General features: G+C 40.2%; 3 protein-coding genes across 6 annotated transcripts; all 3 read left to right on the top strand.

Annotated features, from left to right (window-relative positions):
• The first annotated feature begins 1,846 nt into the window (after positions 1–1,846).
• On the top strand, positions 1,847–13,451 carry inavab (innate immunity activator b). Its single transcript, XM_085924933.1, has 11 exons — positions 1,847–2,120; positions 5,057–5,179; positions 6,593–6,700; positions 8,202–8,335; positions 9,716–9,838; positions 9,924–10,155; positions 10,354–10,407; positions 10,487–10,799; positions 11,447–11,599; positions 11,730–12,435; positions 12,552–13,451. Exons 3-11 carry the CDS (start codon positions 6,646–6,648, stop codon positions 12,642–12,644), a joined length of 1,863 nt encoding a protein of 620 aa, XP_085781059.1. The 5' UTR covers positions 1,847–2,120; positions 5,057–5,179; positions 6,593–6,645; the 3' UTR covers positions 12,645–13,451.
• A 403-nt stretch (positions 13,452–13,854) lies between these two features.
• Positions 13,855–18,948, top strand: adipor1a (adiponectin receptor 1a). Of its 2 annotated transcripts, none has more exons than XM_085924511.1 (8): positions 13,855–13,958; positions 14,899–15,114; positions 15,206–15,325; positions 15,819–15,990; positions 16,135–16,321; positions 16,730–16,917; positions 17,049–17,242; positions 17,598–18,948. In XM_085924511.1, the coding sequence occupies exons 2-8, from the start codon at positions 14,968–14,970 to the stop codon at positions 17,724–17,726; spliced, it is 1,137 nt and encodes a 378-aa protein (XP_085780637.1). In that variant the 5' UTR covers positions 13,855–13,958; positions 14,899–14,967; the 3' UTR covers positions 17,727–18,948. The 2 variants fall into 2 exon arrangements, with proteins under 2 accessions (XP_085780637.1, XP_085780638.1); XM_085924512.1 differs by having other exon boundaries at positions 13,934–14,075.
• A 649-nt stretch (positions 18,949–19,597) lies between these two features.
• On the top strand, positions 19,598–21,733 carry rabif (RAB interacting factor). 3 transcript variants are annotated; one of them, XM_085924515.1, is made up of 3 exons: positions 19,598–19,805; positions 20,262–20,405; positions 21,285–21,733. In XM_085924515.1, exons 2-3 carry the CDS (start codon positions 20,262–20,264, stop codon positions 21,531–21,533), a joined length of 393 nt encoding a protein of 130 aa, XP_085780641.1. In that variant the 5' UTR covers positions 19,598–19,805; the 3' UTR covers positions 21,534–21,733. The 3 variants fall into 3 exon arrangements, with proteins under 3 accessions (XP_085780641.1, XP_085780639.1, XP_085780640.1); XM_085924513.1 differs by having other exon boundaries at positions 19,610–19,805; positions 20,248–20,405; XM_085924514.1 differs by lacking the exon at positions 19,598–19,805 and adding an exon at positions 19,828–20,055 and having other exon boundaries at positions 20,248–20,405.

Below are 21,733 nucleotides of genomic sequence, written 5' to 3'. Positions count from 1 at the left end.
ATCCATGGGAATCTTAGCCGTTAGGGAGGCCTTTCTCCCTTCCTTCCATCCGCTCTCCCCCGCTGCACCCATGGACCGACGCAATTGTTTATTTTCCCCCATTGAGCCTGCTCCATTCACTGGCATTCACATTGACTCTGCTCAATTGGAGTGAGACAGCACTTATTCGGGGAGAGGAATGCAGTGTTCCACTGACAGAGCGGCAAGAATGCAGAAGAAGAAATCATTAAAGGGTTTTTAAAGGAAAAAGTACAGCTGAGCATGAGGAAGAACCACGTCAAAGCAAACAATGTGGCATGATGTGTATATCCACACATCACCTTGACACAAGAAAGCGGAATACTGCAAAGTGGAGCGGGGATCCTAGAAGGAGGTCATTCATTCTCTGTGCCTTCTTAACTGAAACTGCCTGTAGAACAATGAGGCCTTCTCCGGCCTGCGCAGCCGCCTCTTATAAGATGCGGCCTGTCCTCCAGCCCTCACTCTTCCCGGGCCGGAGCACAATAGCTGCAAGCTGGACCTCGGAGTTAATTTCTCCCCAGTCCATTCTGTCACGAGGAGGGCGTCGTAATGACAGTTTCCCCGCTAGAACAATGTCCGCGTCCACCAAAGCCTTCTCGGTGCTGTCAAACTTAATTAGCTTTGACCGGGGACAATATGATGGGAGAAATGAGCGAGGACCAAGGCAGGACTACAAAAATCTCAAATACACCCGCTCTGAAAGGGACCAATTGATAACTGCGCCACAGTCGGGAAATTTTTTTTTAAAAATACTATGAAGCACTTCTGATCTGTCTTTTGCGCTTTAATTGTTATGCCACAATGCAAAAATTGTACATTTGCATCATTACTTTAGTCTTCAGATTAGAATATGCAACATACGAGGCAAGTCTTTAATTAAAGTGAACTGAGTTATTATTTCTTTCAATTATACATGACATTACATCATAGCACATTGTCAATCAGATGTTCATAACAGGCTGAATGAATGAAGTTTTATTTGTTGCATATTGGGGAAAAATGAAGGAAATAATGACTGTACCGTAAACTCTCCTAAAAATGGAATCGTGATAAAAAAAAATAATAATTCTCTCCAGTGACCCAAAGAAAAGGGACTCAAATGAATGTTTTCACATTTTCAAAACTCACTGCTGCACAATTAAATGCCACTGCAATCCTATTTAAAAAGAAACAAGGCGGGAGGGTTTTACAGACGTGCAGCAAATCAAAAATATTTCATAATTTAACCTTGTGCCGTGTATCCAGGTTTGAGAAGAAAGACGTGTGACATTTGCTGGTCAGTGTGAAGGAAGCAAATGGAGGTCATCGCATCACGACAGAAATAAACCTTACCTGCTCTCTACTGGTCAGATACCGTTATTACACCCCAACATGTAGAATAAAAGACTAGATAGTTTTATTTAAAAAAACAATAGATTCATTTTTTTAATCTATCTATTTTTCTAATGAAATTGAATCCCCAGATATTAATGACAAACGTACAGACTTAACAACAAAAACTTATCCCGTAAACTACAGACGCAGAAAATAGTAGATGTGGCGTTCAAAGACACATTTGCAAGTAAATTTGACACTCTTCATTACGGACTGGAGATGATTGATAACTCAATGACAATAATAACTATCATGAATCAAGATTCCCCTGTTTACTTCTTATTTTCAAAACATAACTTGCATTTTGGGGGATGATACATTTTATCTCTTAACAAATTGACTTTTTTGGGGTTTCACTATTTCAATATTTAATGTATTTAATTTTGCATATTTGCTTTTTGGTCACTATCTCCTTGTGAACATTTGCAATAACGCAGTTTAGTGAAATGAACTCTCTGTTTTCCGAGAGACCCTGAATGTGTCACACGTAACTTAACTGAAGTCCCTCCAGCAAAAGTTTAGTTTTGGGAGTAAAACTTGTTGTTAGACTAAACTTTATTTTGTTTTGGAACCACTTCAAGCGCATATTCGAATACACGCGTCTATGTTTGTTATACTACATGTATTACTGAACGTTAAAACGTCAATTCAAACTTGGAAATGTTCACCGATGGAGTGACGATTGTATGGAGACAGTTAGCTCGGGATGCTAACTAGTCTGCAAGGTAAGTGCCAAGAATTACATTTCACTATTTGTTTCAGCAGCATTTCTGCACATCAATTGTGTACTGAAATCGACTGAAATGATTGTTGTTGTTGTTTTTTCATAAGAATGCCAAATGTTTATGACTGCTAAAATCTCAGCTCTTTAAAGTACGTTTTTCCAACTGAAATGCTCTTTAAGCAGAGGCCCAACGACAGTAATCATAACGGTGCAAGAAGAAAAAAAAACCTGCAGGTACAATCTATTCTTTTAACACTCCTTTCATTTTAGTTGCTTTTCCTAGACCGTTGACCCTTATTGACAACAAATACAACAGTCACTTCTACAGCATTCCTCAAAAATCACAATTTCCCATCACTGATGAACTTTTTTCCCATGCGTTACTCATGTGCACTTGGTGTCCTCTGACTTAGTATATTGTTGACAACCTATTACTTAATTGGTTATCACATCTAAACCACAGGTTTGGGGTTTGAATCTTAGTCTGGGCTTCCAATGTGGAATTGGACATGTTCATCCTATGCTTGTGTGAGGATTTTCTGAGCACTCAGGTTTCCCAAAGTCTAAAAATGTGTTAGGTAAATCAAAGGCCTTGTGTCTGTGCGAATTGTTGTTTTTCTATCTGAGCCTTTTGTTGTCTCGCCGACTCAGGCAATGTGCAAATGTGGATCATAAAGATAAAGAAATGCAGAGAAGTGGCGGGTTTGCAACATCCTCTTTCTGCAAAAATGCTCACCAATGTATGAAAAACTAATACTAGATTGTTCCCTTCCAAACATCCACACACCTAACCGGATGTGAAGAGGTAAAACTATGCAGACATGGTCATTTTGATGTTAATATTGAATTTGCATTTGTTTAGTTGAGTTTGTGTTGTGTCCTGTCCATTAAAATATTCCACAGTTCCCACATTCTAAAGTGCTGATTTGAGGGCAAAAGGTCAGAGGTAGCTTGAATCCTAACACCTCGCTGCCCACAGCATGCAGGCAACTGATTCTTTTTGAGCAAATTTATTTAATAAATATGATATTGCAATGTGACATTTTTTGACTTAGTACAATAGTGCTACTTGTAATACAAGTGTAAAAATAAAGCAAAATATTAACCACAAACAAATGCAGTATGAAAAGACTAACATTATGAGATAAAGTTGAGCAGAGAACTGTGAAAAATGTGATTTATTCTTAATTTTTTTTTAAAGCGGGCAACAATCTTGTTCCCAATCCAATTTTGTGTCAGGGCTCAGGAGAACGTTTGGCAACAAACTTTACCTGCATAGATTTTTACAACATATTACATTTTAGGAATCGAATGAATAAACAGTCCAATATGTACAGTTCTTGGCGCTACACACCGGCACCAGTCGTCTGCTCGTACACTTGTAAAAATGACTTGAGATTATTTGAAGAATTTGTTGAGCCAGCTGCTGGTTTGCAGACACAAACGGCTTTCTGCTCTCCCTCTCCGTCTCTCTTGCTGCTTTAGAAAAGCAAACCATGACCTTCACCAACTGGTTCCACTGGACCGGACTTGAATGAAGGAAGTCAACTAAACATCCTGTCTTAGCGACACAATGAGAAAGATGGATTCGAATAATTACGCTTTTGAGTTGTGTTATTTAACATACTGATAGTCTTTAGTGATTAAGAGAATTCCCTGGCAGATACCAAACATTTGGTTTGTATTTTTATCTCTTAATTGAACGCTACAGTAGCAATCATCCCACACATTTCTTATCTCTTTTTAGGTCTGCCTGGCATGCAGCCTGTTTAAACAAAATTCCTGCATTTTTACAGCCATACTTTATTGTAATCACATCTTTAGCTGATTTACAAATAACCCGGTCAAGCAATTCTTGGCTAATGCCTCCAGATTATATCAGCAAACACTCGTTCCATTCCTGGATTTTAGTCCAGCGCTAATTTGTTCAGAGTTCTCAGCAGCTCTTCCCACAACAGTATTGGTGATAAAATATATAGATTAAGAAAAAAAATCTATATTTTATGTATCTATTTATTATTATTTATTTATTTATTTGTTTATTTATGTCAGGTATAGTTTGTCATATCTGTAAAATATGCCAGAATTGGACAAAAGGTGATTTAAAAAAAAAAAAAAAAAAATGTACGTACAGAAAGCAGTTCAGAAAATGGATGGATGGATAAATAGATAGATATTAGAGAGCACCAATCATTGTTTTGATGCTGTTGTTTCTTGCTTGGGTGGAATGTGATTAATTTGTTTTTGCACGCTAAGTAGCAAACAAGCCAAGCAACAATGAAAACATAACTCCCTCGTGGAAGTCATTAACACAGTGAAACATTTGCACCCCCCCACCCCATCTTTTCTGAGCCTCTGTTAGCCGGAGCCGTGTCACATTTTTTTCCTGTGCATATGTGTCTGGACACCGAGGACATTCCTGAAAATCCTGAATGAATATTGAGATTCACAATGAATGCATGCCATGCGGTGAGACAGCAGGTGCTGTTGTGGCTCTCTATAAATCACGCAGACTATCCCACCAGCATGTGTTTCCCCCTCGGAAGTCACAAAAATGGCCTTGTAGGAAGGAAGGAAGGTACGACGTGTATTAATTTCTGCTTCCTTTGTGAGCGAGCCATTAGAACAACCAGAAGATGGCACTACAATCACTCTTTATTTATAATTTGTTATAACGACATCACTGTTAATAATAGTAACCACAATCCCCTTAATTTGACTCTTTATGTCTTCTCCTGCCATCCTTGAGAACAGTTTCCGTGATACTTTTAATCAAGCACTCCTATTAGGCGAATTGGCCTCCCTTCAACCATGACTGATAAGCGCAGATATACTTGCAATAAAATTCCCGGTGACCTGCTCATTGTTGCTGACACAGTTCGAAAGTCAGATGGGAGTTATATGATACTGACTCTGCGTGTGGCCACTCCCTTTCAGGCAGGCAGCGCTTTCTTCTGTGGGCCAGGTTCTCGTTGCTGTCCATACTTCACACTGGCCAGTCTGCTATCAGCACTCTGAAGGAATTGTTCGCACGTTGGAGTTCAGCAATTCTTTCCTGAAGTAAGTACAATTCGCATCTGAAGCATGTGGTTATGGTTCGGGATAGTCGGTCCTGATAGTAGTAAGTTTTGAATGATGGTTTATGATGATGAAAAATGTAAAGGCTTTTTCTGTTGCTCAGAAAAGGTTTGGCTTCAGTTTGCAGTTTGTGACTCACATTGCTTCTATGCAGTTCTAAGTCATTATTTGAATTCCAAAGAACTTGGCTCTGTTCTGGGTAATATGCGGTCGACATTGTAAATATTGAACACGTGATTTATTTGCCAATATAAGAGACGCTTTAAAACTTGCTATAAGATGGAAAGCTGTTAAAGAAAAATGCATATTCTTTAAAAGTGGTTAAACAGTTGCCAAAGATTTTTCGATAAAAAAACTTTTCTTAGTTTTTTTTCCACTATTGAGTTGGAACTGTATTACAATACATTTTAAAACCCTTCTTTTAATAGTTAAATTTTAGTTTGATATGAACATTTTTATTGTAATATGTGCAATAATATTGTATTCTACGCTTACTGTAAACAGGCATATGAATAGAAATGTATTTTTGTGTTTTTAGCCAACGGACTGCTTTAATAACTTTTTGCTTCATTATTTGCCACACCAATCATTGTTTTGATGCAGAGCAAAGAGTCACAACACTGACTAACAGAGACAGTCATTCTTAATGCATGCATTAAAAAAACAAAACTGTAATTGTTTGGAGGTTGAATTTTTAGGAGTGGCTATTATTTTTCTTTCAGTCTACCCATTCCATTTTTAAGGCCTTGAACACACCAGGAACTTTTCATTTTGCCTCTCTAGCAATGGTTAAAATAAAAATGTGTTGAATACTGTGTAGTCATCATTGTTACAAGTAGTTTAGCAACACAGTGCGCAGCCTAAGCAAGTCCCAGTCATATGAGCATTATGCAGGATGTGTCATGTTTCAGTCATGTCCAGCTTGATAACAGGAGTCACTTCTCAGCATTGGGCCGCGCAGTGTGCAAACAAGTTGTAACATTCAACTCGTACCTCCTTGGCTTCCCACGGCTATCCGAACCCAACCTCCTCTGCACGTCGGAATGCACCGCTGCCATGCCGCTGCATTCCGCTGATCCCTTTTAGTAGTTAATAATCGAACCAGGAATTGTGATACTGGCATCGTATGACAACAGAGCAGTCACAGGAAACAAGGCAGACCTGGCTTTACACGCTCGCTCTGCTGTAAGATATGACTCCACTTGCGTGAGTGTGGGGTCAAAGTGGCAGGTCACACCTGAGTCATTTTAGCTGCATGGTTGGATAATAGTAGTAGGACGGGTAGTGGTTTGCTGAGTTTCTATTGATGTTCGTCCTTTGGACTTCTGTGCGTCACTCAGTCGCTCTTGTGTTTGTTCTCCAAATTATTGAGTGATTGTAAATGTGTCTTTACAGAACACGATGGCAATCAGAAGCTGACTCAACTTGGAAAGTAGAACCTCAACAGTATGGAAGGCAACGGCGAGATCAGCGATACTGATAGTGGCATCATCCTTCATTCTGGTAAAGCATTATTCATTTGCAACACACTCATGCATTTGTTGCATCATTAATAGTCTTCATTATGAAGAGTTTATTTTGCACCTTATGTGCATCCATACTCTCAAATTGATTGTTGTATTACAAAATATAAAAGCATAATAATAAAGCTGACAATAATGGGGTTTTGGTTGGTGGTGGGATTTGTTGCTGCGTTGGAAATCTTTCATAAGAGTTTAGAGTTAATTTTTTATGAGTGATTGATTGATTGATTGTTGCAAATGACATTGGTATTATAATTATTTAATATATTAATACACTTTTTGGACTGTGACTGTGTGGCTGTAGTATTTGCACATTTAGCTTAGCGGTTAGCATGGTATTCCCCCCCCCCCCCCCCCGTCGTTTCTGTGCAGCTGGAAAACCACAGAGCACCGGTGACTTATTCACTTGTTGAATAAGAAACTTTCATTTCTAAAAGTCATTTAAATCCAAAACAAAATGTTGCTTTCCCTCACAGACCCGCAGTGTTGGTTTCGCTGTAAACATAACACTGATTAGTTGTGTTCCGCGTGACATTCCTCTGGCCTTAATTTATTAGCGCGTGGTGCCCGCGCCATACAATAACAAAGTGTCCATCCATCACCAATGGCCAAGGAATAAGAATTCTCAGCTCTTGCCACACTTCTTTCCTGTTGACACATTGGATGTTTGTCAGTACCTGCAGGGATTCTGTTAATAATCTCTAAAGGTATGCACTGTTCAATGCATTCTGCAACCAAGACACTCCCCCGGCCTGAAGACTAATCCTCTTGTTATTAGTTTCCAAGGCGACAGACAGCACGAGCTGAACACTCACTCACTGGTTGTCAATAGTCACACACATTGTAACAAAAACGTTGTTTTTTTTTTTTTTTGCCCTAACAGTCAGTTTATTTTTAAAACTACTGTGGAATCTCAAAATTGTATTTACTCTGTTGATTGATTACTTCATCAAATGTTTTTTTTTTGTGCAGACTTGTTGGCAGTTTGTGTAATATTAAACTTATTGCCAATTCTCATGTCATGGAAGATTTATTGTTTATTTGAACATTTTATTGCATTCACTTTTTAGTTTATTGCTGTGAATTATTTTTTGTTTGTTTTATTTTTGTTAATTAAAAGACGGCCTAAAATATATTGTCTTTTTTACGATCATTTTCTCATTGTTTGTGACAGATTTTAAAGCCTTGGCAGAGATTCCCTGATGACTCTTACTTTAAAATGAGTTTGAACCTCAAGTAAAACCAAACAGTTAATTATGAAGTAAGGTCAAAACTGCTTTTGAAATAATTTATTGAGTGCTGAGTAAGGTCTTTATTCCGATTTTATGGCTTTATTACTATTAATTGCAACTTTCTTCTGATTATTTTCTCTTCATTCTTTTAACAATGTTTTCATCCTTGTAATATTGAAACTTTTTTTTTTGGGCAAAATACAAATTCATTCATGTTTTCTTCTCCTCCTTTGCGGTTGTTCCCGGTAGGCTCAGACAGCCCGACATCACATACGAAGGACGTGAACACGCACACGAGAGCCGTGAAGCTTAAGCACCAGGCACTTCAAGATCGTCTGGAGCTTTGTCTCCTGGAGCTGAAGAAACTCTGCATTCGTGAAGCGGTGAGCAATTTGGATCACTATTGTGTCAAATGATCATAAGCCTTTTGTTCTGTTGAAATCTTTTCAACTTTTAGCAGTCGGTACGTCATTGGGAATGGTGTTATTCCATCTTTCTGGAACTGTGCCATACTCGTCATCGCCCTTCTGTGTGCAATGAGTTCCACTTGGAATGATTGATGGCGCGTTTACTGTAACTCCTTAAAATAACATGAGATGCTTCTGAGGTTGATTTGAAAAGCTCACTTGTGTCTTCTTTTTTTTTTTTTTTTTTACTTTTGGTCTGTACTCCCTTTTCCAGAAAGGCTTCACTTTCACTTCAGTATTTCTAATTTTCCACTTATCCACATGACAAGAATACGGTGGCAGTTTGTAAGATTTACCAGACTAAAAACTCTAAGACCTACCAATCTTCATTCAGCCGGATTATAGAGATTTGGGGAGAAAAAAAATGGGGCTCTTTTGGAAAGTATGAATCATCCAAGAGAAGGTTCAAGAGAAGGGCTCGCCCCGTTTGACCTTTTATGACACGATTATTACACCATCGAAGGAGTTTGTTTTCTTCAATGTTTACGTGTTGTTGGGGAATAGGCCATTTCTGTAAAAATGAAACAGAGCCATGGTGTGAAGGTTGGATTCTTTTTTTTTTTTTTCCCCCAGTCAAAATAATAAAATATTCATTCCGGCGCAGATATAAAAATTGTTGCTGATCTAGATGGAATTGTTTTGTTTCACTTTGACGTTCTAGACGTTTTATTTGCTCTTTTTTTCAGTTGCATTTTTGCTTTACAGAAAATAGCATCTCAATTCAAGAATGCGATTTCCACATTATTGACAAATTTTGAAACTGGACACATAATCAGATTAGGGAGTCTGCGCCAAAGTGTTGTTTCTCAAAGTCCCACTCGTGCTCATTCTTCCCTGCTACCACTCGGGCTGGGCACTCGTGTCGGGACATGCTAAGGTGATCTAATAGGAACCGCCGCACCTTTTACCTGCGTTCTGACTCGTCACTGTGACAAAATAACGCGTAAACTAGTTGGCCGTCTGCATCGGAGTGACTCAGAGATGTGATTTTACGAGATGATGAAATCATAACACCGTGTGTCGTCATGCACTTGGTACCCCAACACCGGAGGTGAGAACAGAAGAATTTGCGAGTGCCGAATTGCGCAACACACTCCCAGACTTATGTGTCTCAACATGTGAAAGCAACGTGATGTTTGTGTATCGCTTCCATCTCGTCGTATGTCGCCTGCAGGCATTTTTGTTAGAAATTGTGTTTGCTATTTGTATTTACCATTTCATACGTGCATAAATGGGCTTTTATGTCTGGTTCACTCTCTTTGCAGAGTTCTGATTTGTGATTTGATTTGTGTTAAGGAGCTGACAGGCCGGCTCTCGGGAGATTATCCTCTGCTGCCAGGAGAGAAGCCTCCACAGATCCGTAGACGCATTGGAGCTGCTTTCATGCTCGATGAGCAAAGCATCCCTCGGGGAGTGGAGGTAAAAAGAACACATTGATTGAATGCGTGACAGTCTGTTTTTTTTTTTATAAAAATGTTTATAACGTTTTGTTCCGTCTTTGCAGGAGTCGGCCCTAAATCTTGTGGATGCCGAGTTGGCTCTTCAGTGTAAGATCTACGAGGCGGCGCGCAAGCTCTGCGAGGAGAACCACCTGAGTAAGGCCGTTCGGAAGAGTCGGTTGGAGCAGTGTAAGCGAGAGGAGAAGAAAGTCAAACAGCTACAAGATACTGCTTTCCAACTGCGGCTGGAGCACGGCCGATCCTCACCGCTTCCTGCTTTTAATATCCCGCAACAAGGTGAGTCAATGCAGACCATCTCCAAGGTCAAACAATGCACGCAAACAATATGCAGCATCAAATTGGGAACAAATATTGCTGTTTGTGATGTAAAAGAACAATAACTCCATTTAAAAAGTTTTAAAAATAATAATTTGGCACATTTGTTGATTCCCTTGATTGCTCTATCTTAAAGTATGTTTTACTTTTTTATGTCAGATCTCGCTGTGTCTGATGACAGCTCTTTGTCTGATTCTGTGGTTCAAGATGAAGGTAAGGTCCACATCTATGGAAATATGTGAGTGTATGTGTGTGTTCACTTTTAACTGTTTATTATTTGTAATGACTGCAGAAGTGCAGAGTGAGTCGTCACAGCCGTCGTCCACAGTCCTCCCATATTCCGGAGGGATGGATTCTTCACAGCCAGCCACTGCGTCTTTTCAATCCCACACAGACGGTTCCTACCGATCACCATCTGCGGGTCCTCAGAACCTGCCCTTGACGCCAAGATCATCTCCTCATCCCAGCCTTGACTCATCCATGAGTTTTACCTCGAGCCCCGCCTCATACGACCCGCCTCCTCTCCAGCACTCCCCGTGGTCGGAGACAAGCCTGGATCAGCCATACCAGAAGAGCAAGAAGTCACGTTCCTCCTGCAAAGCCAGGTAATAGCGACCATCCATCATGACACAGTTCTCAAGTTTCTATTTTAGACAAGGCAATACAGAGAGAGTGTGCAGCTACTTTTTTTTTTTGTAAGCGTGTGTCTTTATAGTTTGGAATAATGGTAGCTGATAAAAAATAAAATAATCTACAATGACTCCAACTTTGCCGTTCTTAAATAAATTACTTAGTTGTTGTTTTTTTACCAGTGAAATGTTTTTACCACTGTTGACTTGGTGTGCCAATCTGTAATATTCCAGTATAAGTTTGTTGAACATTTTGTTGCGTTTGGGTGTTTATCTTTTATTACAAGTTATCGTTAGTAGTAGTTATTATAATGGTGCACAAAGAAAAACAATCTCAGTCAAAAGTCATGGTGAAATTATCCTCCATTGTTACCACTTCTATTGTGATAAAAAAAAAAAGTTAGTCATATAAGATGTGCTGCCATCTACTGGTGAATACATGGTACAATGACCAACAGGTAAAGATCTGTACGTCACAGCGGCGTAAGCGCCTTGTAGAACTCTAATAAAAACTAAACACTGAATTTTAAAGGCAAACTGTGAAAGAAGGCAAATTACGTGGCTCAGGTTGTTATGATATGTTTTGGCAAATAAAATAGGACGTGAAACATGTTTTTCTCCAGCCCAGTCAAGAACGAGTTACTGCCGCCACTGGAGGCTTGCTTGCCACTTTCAGCTCTGCCACAGCAACTATCCCATTTGAAACTGAGCCGTACACAGTCCAATAGCACGTCTTCCATGTCAGAGAAGCGAGTACACAGGCAGCTCTCCCTCAGGTACAGCAAAGAATTATGATACGACAGACACCTTGTATTTGTTTCGACTTTTTATATTCGATATTTTATATCATGAATTCCATTTTTGTTGTAGTTCAACACATTCGAACATTTTGTGTGACTTGCGCAGGTTATCCAACCCTGACTCTTCACTCAAGCAAGACAAGGACCGTGGTCGCCCCAGAGGTCCGAGGAGGCGACTGACCGATTACATCAAAACCCCATCGGAAGCTTCTCCGCTCACGGTTAACTGTGTAAACCACGCGGGTTCCGAGGATAGCAACTCTGAGCACTCGTTTGCATCCTACAGCAGCTCCCCCAGTCAGGAACGTCTTTGCGATTTACCCAAACACTATCAGGCCTCCTCCCCGCTCGCTGCTCCATTTGGTAGAGCTCAAGCCTCACCACATGCTGGGTTTTACCACAGTCCCAGACACATGCTCAACCCGGGTGTCCACAAAGCCTATTACAACGAGGAAGCGGTTTACTCTCCGTACGTGGACATGCCTTGGAGCTATTACAGCCATCAGCCTCCCTGCTCCCCCAGCAGATATGAGTATCGCTACAAAGAGCCTTGTGTGCCCCTGCAGAGAGCACCGAGGCACTTGGCTCCTGATAGCAGACACTCCCCCACTCCAGCACAATGGGATCATCCACAGTACCGCTCCAACTGCCTGCCACAGCAAGTTGTGAACGAACAGCTGAAGTCGTGGCACCGGCGCAGTCAGCTCAAAGCGCCCAGGTCGCGTTCCCTTGACAGACAGGGAGCGGTCAGGGTGAAAAACATGGCGGCTCTGGAGGCAATTCGCTATCCAAATCAGAAGTACCAGGAGCAGGTAGGCAGAACTTTGGTTGTTTTGTTTTGAATCAGCAAGCGCTTTCTGAATTGAATCACGCCCGAATGTTTATTTGATCGTATTTTCAACGAGCTGTATGTTCCACTCACGCACAGGCCATCCCAAGAAGAGCTCTTCAATTACCAACCGATGACTCTCAAGGACGTTGGCTCGTAGATGATGGCACTCACTATATGAGTCAAGTATGACATGGTGAGATGGACACGGAATCACTTTGGACTAAGTGAGAGAAACCAATTTGATGTGGACTTTGCTGTTGAATGACCAAATCAGCACAAATTGTAATGTTTTGTGATAAAGGTCACAAATTTGGAACATGGACATGAATGATTACAAACAATGAACTGAAGGGGCCGAATAACTTTTAGCACTATTTTAGCAATACGTGTCTCCAGTTACGGATTGCTGAAGTTTATATATGTATGAAGAATATGAGCCAGATCACATGAATTAATGATGTGTCCTAAAATTGTATGTAGAGTATTTTTTTGTGTTTGCTGGATCAATCAGAATGCCACTTTTGCCAGATGTTCTTAAATTGGCAGAATAGTCTTGTTGACCTGCAATTATTTACTCCTATGCCTGTTCTCTACAAACATGGTTGAAAAGACTTGATGCATGGCAGCTATGTTCTGTACATTTCAAATGAAAACACGTGCGATTGGAACTGACCAAATTTTAGTAGCCTTATTGTGTACTTCATGTGAAATATTGCCAGTGTGTCACAAAGTAGAAGTCGGTAGGGTTTAACTACACTCACTCCAAAGCCCCTCACTGTTATGTAGTGATTTATTATTTATTCAACTTGGAAAATCCACCAAAGTCAGACTTGAAATCAGTGAAGTTGCTGAGTGAGTTTGTTAATATAAGAGACTACAATCGGGCTTCCTTATGTGCATTTTTACTGTCATCTTTTAAAATGGAACTCAAATTGTATTATTGTTGCAGATGTAAAAATGTTTTCCTGCGGAATAAAGACGTTTGAACAATCTTTACCAGTGCTTACATTGTGGAGTATCACCAGCTTTGTGTTGCTGTCTCACCAACATGATGACCCAATAGTGTAGTAGTTGTGTCCAAGCAAAAAACATCGCTCAATTTACCTCTACAAAAATAAACTGCTGAAGTGCTCGTTGATGGAACTAAATCTGCATGCGAGAAGTTTAGATTTTCTTTGAGAAAAATATAAGATTACTGTAGAACAGTCAGTTATTTTTGTTTTGTGCAACATGATTTTACAGAAGTCACATTGTAGTCAACGAATCAAAGAAAGCCTTTAGCACAATTTGGTGGTGTGTCATTGGATTTTTTTCTAAATAAATGCGTTTATACCGTGTAGGACCCGGCACTTATATTTTGAAATATATGCTTTAATAAGGAATACCTTTGTTTTGAAGGGTACGGATTAACTATCCGGAAGAGACCGCAACTTCCGGAAAGGATCGTATTTTGTTTTTTTCGATTAATAATTCACCTTCCTGGTTTGACGACTACCTTGTCAGGTAAATGGTGTTTCTTTCGGGCAGTTACGGTTGCAAATGTTTTTTTCTTTTACATCTGGCGAATGAAACAATTGTCTCGATTTGTCGCCTGTCTGCCAGCTCAGCGCTAGCTTGAAGGTAATGTTAGCGACATGAAATACGGACGATCTGTCATCACTCATTTGTTTGAACTCCTGCTAAATTAGGATTTGCTCCTTGACATAAACAGTAAGCGAACGAAGGGGCTTGAATTAATCAAACCATCGCTATTTTGCATTTGGTTTTTTACGTTTTGTTTTGTTTCCGTACTGAAATTGGGTCTGACGCTTTGCTAAGTCACATCCGTTGTTTGTCTGCCCGCCAGCGTTTGCTGTACTGCTCACAGTCTGAACGTTCTGTTCGGTTGTCATCTCAGATTTGATCCTTAATCGCAACTGTGTAAAATATTCCACTCGTAGTTTTGCAATCAGTCGTGTTCATTATGAAACTTCTATCTAGGTGTCAAAGGATGAACCCAATTCATCTACAATGGTTTTTTTTTTGCGTTGCTGTCAATTTGAATGTTTGCTACATGTTTATTGGAACTTAATACCTCTTGAATTCTACTCCCAAACCACTCTGTGGGTAACAACAACTAGATTATTAAAGTATGCCAATGCAATCACTGAAATACATTCGTAAATGAATGGGTCTTGATATAAATTCCAGTGCAGTAGTTGACGTTGCATTGCACCACACAAATATTTGTTTCAATACGAACCATACAAGGTCAATCAAGCAATCTCACATAGTTGGTGGAAATATTTGTATTTATTTGTTACAAATAATGTCTCTGCGAATGTTTGAAAACACGGTAGTAACAGTCTCTATATGTTGGTTGCCCTTCTCTCTCTGTGCTATGACTGAAAACTGTCAAATATATCACCAAAACAATGATGTTTGCTCTTTGTATTTGTCTCAGGAGGAAATTGAAGTGTACAGTTTGAAGCAGAATACAAGGACTGAGAGTGGGTCATCAGGCAGTCTCCCTATGTCAAGCCGAAACGGGTCTGCAAGTGATGCAGACTGCCGGATCTCAGAGGACTGCAATGTCCATGATGTTGAGCTAATGGAGTTGGGACCACTGGTGGAGGAGGAAGGGGTTAGCCCACCATCCTCCAAAGGTGTCCATTCAGAGGTAGGATTTTTTTTTTTGTTTCCCCTAATCCCACTAACCCCCAAACCGAGAAAATTATTACAGCTCATCTTCTGTAATCCTCTCTTTAAAGGGAGCAGCCATGCTTACGGATGAGGATGAAGATGAGGATGAGGATGAGGTGGGAGAGGTTCTAACCTTACCCCTCCAGGCGCACCACGCCATGGAAAAGATGGAAGAGTTTGTACACAAAGTAAGTGTGACGTTTCATTTGTCACCCCAAAAAATTATTTGGTAGCAGTAGCAACACACCATTGTTTGAAGTATAACGCCAATTCTTTCAAATGGGAACCGTTAAAACTATGAAAAGCCACGTGCGAGCAAAATAGACAAGAGAGCACAATGTCCTAAGGCGTGGCTGCCTGTCAGTTAGGGCAAACATGTTGTAATACGCATGGCTCCGCCCACTAGTCAGAAACAGCATCTTCTGGTTCCAAAATATGTAAATGGGAACAGCTCGCAGCCTCTTGTCACTTCCGTGTTCCTATTCACCGCGTCCATTCCAAATCGGGTTCCACCGCTTTCGCCGAGGTTTGATTGGTCGGTTACAAGTTACAGTGAAGAATGTGTGTGCGCAGCGGCTGAGGAAGAGTGATTGAGACGGCTGAATTTAAAATGGGCTTGGGGCAGATGATCACTTTTCACAGTGCTTGCACATGTATTAATCAAATGATGGGTTTTTTCAGGTTTGGGAGGGGCGCTGGAGAGTCATCCCTTTCCATGTCCTGCCAGAATGGCTTAAGGACAACGATTACCTCCTGCATGGTCATCGCCCCCCCATGCCTTCATTCCGGGCCTGCTTTGGAAGCATCTTCCGAATTCACACCGAGACCGGAAACATTTGGACCCATCTGTTAGGTCAGGATGCAAACACGTCTATTTCTTCTTTTGTCTTTTTTTTTTTTTTTTTTTTTTTTTTGCATATCATGGTCAAAGTGTGAAAATATTTGTTTTACACGTGAGCCTGACAGAACATGTTCGAACTGTTTTGGTTTCCTCCAGGGCTGATATTATTCCTGTGTCTGGGCACGCTAACCATGTTGCGACCCAACATGTATTTCATGGCCCCGCTTCAAGAAAAAGTGGTGTTCGGGATGTTCTTCCTGGGAGCTGTGCTCTGCCTCAGTTTCTCCTGGCTTTTTCATACCGTCTACTGCCACTCCGAGAAAGTGTCCCGCACCTTCTCCAAGTGAGTCCTCAAGCATTTTTTCATAAATGCCTTTCTTTGCATTTCAGTTCTCGATGAAGTAATAATAAAGATTTCAAGCTAATGAGCAGATTGACATACAAACCTAAATACAAATCTTTTAATTGTTTTCATTTTTATTAATAGTTCAGTCTTGGTGGTGGTCTGCGAGTTACATATGCCATTTCAAAAAAAAAAAAAAAATCTTATGGTGGCTTAAGACTTGTGCGCAATGATCCAAAATTATATTTCATATTTTAGAAGCACTGCAATATATAACCAAAATAATAAACATTGTTGACGGAATACATCTGTGGCATTCAAAGTTGACTCGGTATCTGTCAGCGACAGAATTGGTGCACAGTTTGTGTATGAGAAAAGATGGAATAAATCTTTCATTTGTCCCCCCAGGCTTGACTACTCAGGCATCGCGCTCCTCATCATGGGTTCCTTCGTGCCCTGGCTGTACTACTCCTTCTATTGTTCTCCTCAGCCGCGACTTATCTACCTCACCATTGTTTGTGTACTCGGCATTGCCGCCATTATAGTGGCCCAGTGGGACCGGTTCTCAACACCTCGACACAGACCCACAAGAGCAGGTCAGACCATCCTTGACTATAGTGCAGAAATATTACGTGTCCCTATTTGTAAGGATGTCTTCCACGTAAAGTGGAAATTGGGTTTTTGACATGGTTAAAATGATTTTGTTTTCTCTTTTGGCCTGTTATAGGCGTATTTATGGGTCTGGGACTTAGCGGCATTGTTCCCACCATGCACTTCACCATTGAGGAGGGCTTTGTTAAGGCCACCACTGTTGGCCAGATGGGTTGGTTCTACCTGATGGGGGCCATGTATATCACTGGTGCTGGTCTGTATGCAGCCAGGATCCCCGAACGCTTTTTTCCTGGCAAGTGTGACATATGGGTAAGTATCTACTCTATTGTTTTTCATTTATTTATTGTTTTTCCCCCATTGACCAAGTGACTATACTGCCGCCTAGTGGCAAAGTCCCACACATCAATACCATTGTATTGTCCATCCATTAGCCGAGCCGCGATATCCTCACGGGTGTGTTTATGATTTATTTGTCACATAATGAGAAGCAAAACAGTAGTGCCAATTCCACCCTGAAATGTAATTTCCAGCATCTTGTCTTCAATCATTTACAATACTCTGTGATGCAGATATGTGGTGTAATGTTGCAAATAAGTGAACTATAGTTTTATATTACACAACGAGCAACTTTTTGTTTGCACTCATAATGTCTCTCTCCTTCTAGTTTCACTCCCATCAAATTTTTCATGTTCTGGTCGTGGCAGCAGCGTTCATCCATTTCTATGGCGTTTCTAACCTGCAAGAGTTCCGCTACGGCCTGGAGGGAGGATGCACAGATGACACTCTTCTCTGAGCGGCCGAACTGTGACTTGTTTTCTTAATAACTCCCCCCCCCCCCCCCTCCCCGCAAACACAGAAACACAGTACAAATGCTGCTGGAATTCCTTATAGTCACTTTTTGCTCGTTATTTACTTCTGGTTTCCTCACTTGATGTGAGGGCTTTGGTGGTGTTTTGTTTTTCTGCTTTGGCTTATTTTTGCTCCAATAAAGTAGCATTAACTGGCCAACGAGCGCCCGAGGGAATCGTTAACCATCACCGTTTTGTCAATAATGAAACTTGAAATTTGCAAATTAAGTCATGAATACTTTACCTCCCTCTTATTTGGGGTCCCTAAGATGTTGGCGTCAGTCTGACAGCATGCGTGCGGTAAAGGGTAAGAAGAGTATTATGAAAAGTGCTGTAGCAGTGGAAACACATTGTAAACCAATCATTTTCTCCCACTTTGTGTTTGTCCAAGCTTGAGGATGAATGTACAGTCAGTTATTTAGGTGCAGAACAACAATCCAGGTCAATGTACATATGAAGGGGCGTCCGTGCATTTGTAGGAATTTGAAATGTTACATATAGTATGTAAGGCTGTTATCAGACATTTACTATGCTAACAAATATGGTTCTTTTGGTTTGGTTGAAATATGACGTACTACCACAAACAGTGTAAGAATTTGAAAGCCGTGGTAATGCACCAAACTCTCACTAAAGAAAAATAGTCTTGAAAGAAACACTGTTTTGTCATTTAGATTGGATTGATTATATGCCCGGCATTTGTTTATGACACCATTTTCTATATTATATGATTTATTTATTTTTATTTGAAATATTCCTCAGAGAAAAGATCCCCAGACCAACTTTCACATCAGAGGAAAAAAAAAATTGTAGCAGTTGTGCGAAAAGAATGACTGGATGATGTTGTAAATGTAAAGAAGTTCCCTGCCGGGTTCCCCCCCCAGACAATGGATGATTTCTTTTGTGATGTGTAGATTTTGGTCCCAGGCTACACACAATGTACAGATCTGGAATGGGTCAAGTTATGTTTTTGTCAGTTGCAAGCTTCCTTTTACGTTAGATTTCAGATGCAATCTGAGGTGTAAATAACAAATCCACCTCCTCTGCATTCTTAAATTCAACACTTTTAATTACCAGATGGGGTTTAAAATGTGTGATTGGTACAAAATTTTAGTATTCCTGTGCCTTAGGCCAATGGAAATGTTTGAAATAAAATGGCCTATCCGAACAGTCAAGTAATCCGCAATGATTTCCAGATGTAGACTCATCTTGATTTCTTTGCCATATACAATCAAATCATTATTGAACTACAACCCCATGGACAGGTTGTATCAACTGCTGTTTAAGACTACCTTTTGTAGATCAACTAATACAAGCTTTATTACAGACTAATGTGTATTCTTGACTTTGTGTTATGTCGTGTAGAAAGTGAGAAATCATACATTTCATTGAAATGTAGGCAACTATTTATTAATCGTAATCTTGGGGGAAAATACTGTAATAAATTTCTTTTTCCACATGTACAGAGGTGTCCTGCTTATTGTTTCCAATAGGTTTTTGTCTTTTTTTTTTTTATTCACTTGTCCGTGGCGTAAAAGAATTATGAGCGTAAATTTTTTTTGAATATTTGCAGGTATCGATTCCCCTACCTTGCGCTTGCCCTGTGTGAACTAAGTCTAATAGAAACATAAAATATAACATAAATGTGATTGGTAGATATCCTCATTAAAAGTAAGCACATCGCCACCCAATCAGCGTATGACCTTATTGGTTGGGCCAATCACGTTGCGAGCTATCACGGACCTATAATTGATTATTAATCCACGAAACCATTGATTATTTACGAATTTGTGTTTTTCATTTCCTTTGTTCCTGTGATGTTTTTGGTGTAAGTTGTAGATGGGTATGTATTGTGTGGAACACAAAAACGCGTATGTAGTGCCGGAACTAAAAACAAAGTCGATTGTTTTCTGAACGAGCCCGTTAAGTAAATGGACCGTAGAGTCCAAGACCAGCCAAAATGCTTTGCAGTACCTAATCTCTTATTTTTAAGTTAAACTTGGTCATCTTCCCCTCAATTTGCCAAGGTGCGTATTCCTTATATTTCTTTAAGAATAGTTTGAAGATTTTTTATTTTTATTTTGCATTATTACTTGATCACAGCGTTAGCATACGCTATGCAAACTCGAGGGAACGAAATCAAAGTGACACGAACAAGGAAGCATTGTATTGAAATATCGACTGAGATGCTAATACAAAGATGTTTCTCTTACTCATTTGAGGGAATTTAACAAATAAATTTAACACGCATCCAACTTGTAAACGATCGGAACGCTGGTAAGTCCTATTTCTGTCATTTTTACTTGAGTCAACCTCGCCCCACACTTACAAATTTGGGTTGAAACTATTTATTATATACTATTGACGTGCATCTGCACGCAACAAATAAAGCTCTACCGACTATGCTCAGTGTGTGCATTAACCTTCAAGAGAATGACACGCCCTGCACTGAACTGTTTTTGTCTGCAGTTTTTGACCTCGAGATGGACCCAAATACAAAGACTAAAGACGGCGTGGACCGATCCAACCTGGTTTCCGAGGACGGGAAGAACAGTAAGTCTGTTCTATGCCAGCGATGTGGATCCAAGGTGCTGTCCCCAGGAATGGCTGTATTAGCAGAGAAAGAGGTAAAACAATATAAGAATCCTCAGAAATAAATTGTCTTTTGATACAGAGGATATGATTTGATATTTATCAGTTGTGATGGAGCGGCACATGCTAGTTTGATTACCAGCCATGCATGGACACAAAATGGGTTGGTTGTCAATGAAGGACATCTGGTGTAAAAACTGTCTTAAATAAATCGTATAACCCACTGGAGAGAAACCCGTAACAGTTTGTTTATCAGCTGAAGCTGAGTCGGGGAGTTCTACGAGCATTTCGACAATAGTTTCTCACACTTCAGCTTTAATTGTCCTCAGATAAGACCCGAACAATCACGCTATAGTCAAAACCTCTCTCAGTGCCCCAAGGCTATCTGTCCAGATGGCGCTGGACAACTCTGAGGGTATTTTGTGAATGAGGTGTCTGCTGACTGCTTTTTTTATAAGAGTTGGAATGTGTTATGAGGGTGTGCACACTTGTGCAAACCGATTTTCTCAGCTTTTCAGTAGTTTTGTTCCTTCTCAAAAAGATTTCTACATTTCAGTTGAGTTGTCAAGGTTTAGGTCTGGTATTCAAACAGGGGTGTGTCGACTTTTTATGATAGCCATTATCCACTGTGACTCTTAACACTGGCTCTACTTTGGTCATTTGTGTCTGTGTGTGAAGCCAATTGTTAGTGGTATGAATAACAAAGCAAAAAAACTGGATGGTGGGGGGTTTTAAGACTAAAATTACGAGCACTCTGTCTCTGTCCAAAATTCCACTGAGTTGTATAAGGGGGAAAAATGTACTATTTGTTGTGATGAAGCAACTTTGTGAAGTCATTCCAACCTTTGTACAAATCCATTCCCATAACGCTTGAAGGATCAAGTTTTGATTGAGGCTGTGTTTTGTCATTTCAGCTTATCCTACCATCCATGCGTAAAAAGAACAGCCTCAGTGGTGCAGAGGGCTCCGTGGACAGGGACACACTGACTGCCCACTGGTTAGTGGGGGATATGTTTGATTTTGAGAACGTGGGCTTCACTAATGATGTCGGGAGAATCAAGTATCTCATCTGCGCAGACTGTGAAATCGGACCCATCGGCTGGCACTCTTTGGATGATAAGATAGGTTATTATGTTGCATTAGACAGAGTGAATCATGCCTAGTTTTGAAGCATCACGAAACAAATGCATACAATAAATAAAAATGAATAAATACAGTTTACGTGCTAGCTGGCTTTACTGTCAGCGCTGACACTTCACAAAACACATTGGATTCATACTGTACATGTCACTACTGTTTTCTTTTCTCACTGACCATTGTATCATCGACCATCGTTGTGCTATAATAAAAATATTCAACTTTC

This window comes from Syngnathus leptorhynchus, chromosome 11 (assembly GCF_054491065.1).
Source record: "Syngnathus leptorhynchus isolate UIUO chromosome 11, UIUO_Slep, whole genome shotgun sequence".
NCBI lineage: Eukaryota > Metazoa > Chordata > Actinopteri > Syngnathiformes > Syngnathidae > Syngnathus > Syngnathus leptorhynchus.
The sequence above is the reverse complement of the archived record's forward strand: the minus strand, read 5'-3'. Positions and strand labels throughout refer to the sequence as shown.

Bases quoted from the DNA above. Each gene is read 5' to 3' on its own strand.
- inavab (XM_085924933.1), top strand. From the start codon at position 6,646: ATGGAAGGCAACGGCGAGATCAGCGATACTGATAGTGGCATCATCCTT. The intron at 6,701-8,201 runs GTAAAGCATTAT...TGTTCCCGGTAG, and splicing joins TGGCATCATCCTTCATTCTG to GCTCAGACAGCCCGACATCA. The intron at 10,156-10,353 runs GTGAGTCAATGC...TTTTTATGTCAG, and splicing joins TTTTAATATCCCGCAACAAG to ATCTCGCTGTGTCTGATGAC.
- adipor1a (XM_085924511.1), top strand. From the start codon at position 14,968: ATGTCAAGCCGAAACGGGTCTGCAAGTGATGCAGACTGCCGGATCTCA. The intron at 15,991-16,134 runs GTCAGGATGCAA...GGTTTCCTCCAG, and splicing joins CATTTGGACCCATCTGTTAG to GGCTGATATTATTCCTGTGT. The intron at 16,322-16,729 runs GTGAGTCCTCAA...TTGTCCCCCCAG, and splicing joins GTGTCCCGCACCTTCTCCAA to GCTTGACTACTCAGGCATCG.
- rabif (XM_085924515.1), top strand. From the start codon at position 20,262: ATGGACCCAAATACAAAGACTAAAGACGGCGTGGACCGATCCAACCTG. The intron at 20,406-21,284 runs GTAAAACAATAT...TTGTCATTTCAG, and splicing joins CTGTATTAGCAGAGAAAGAG to CTTATCCTACCATCCATGCG.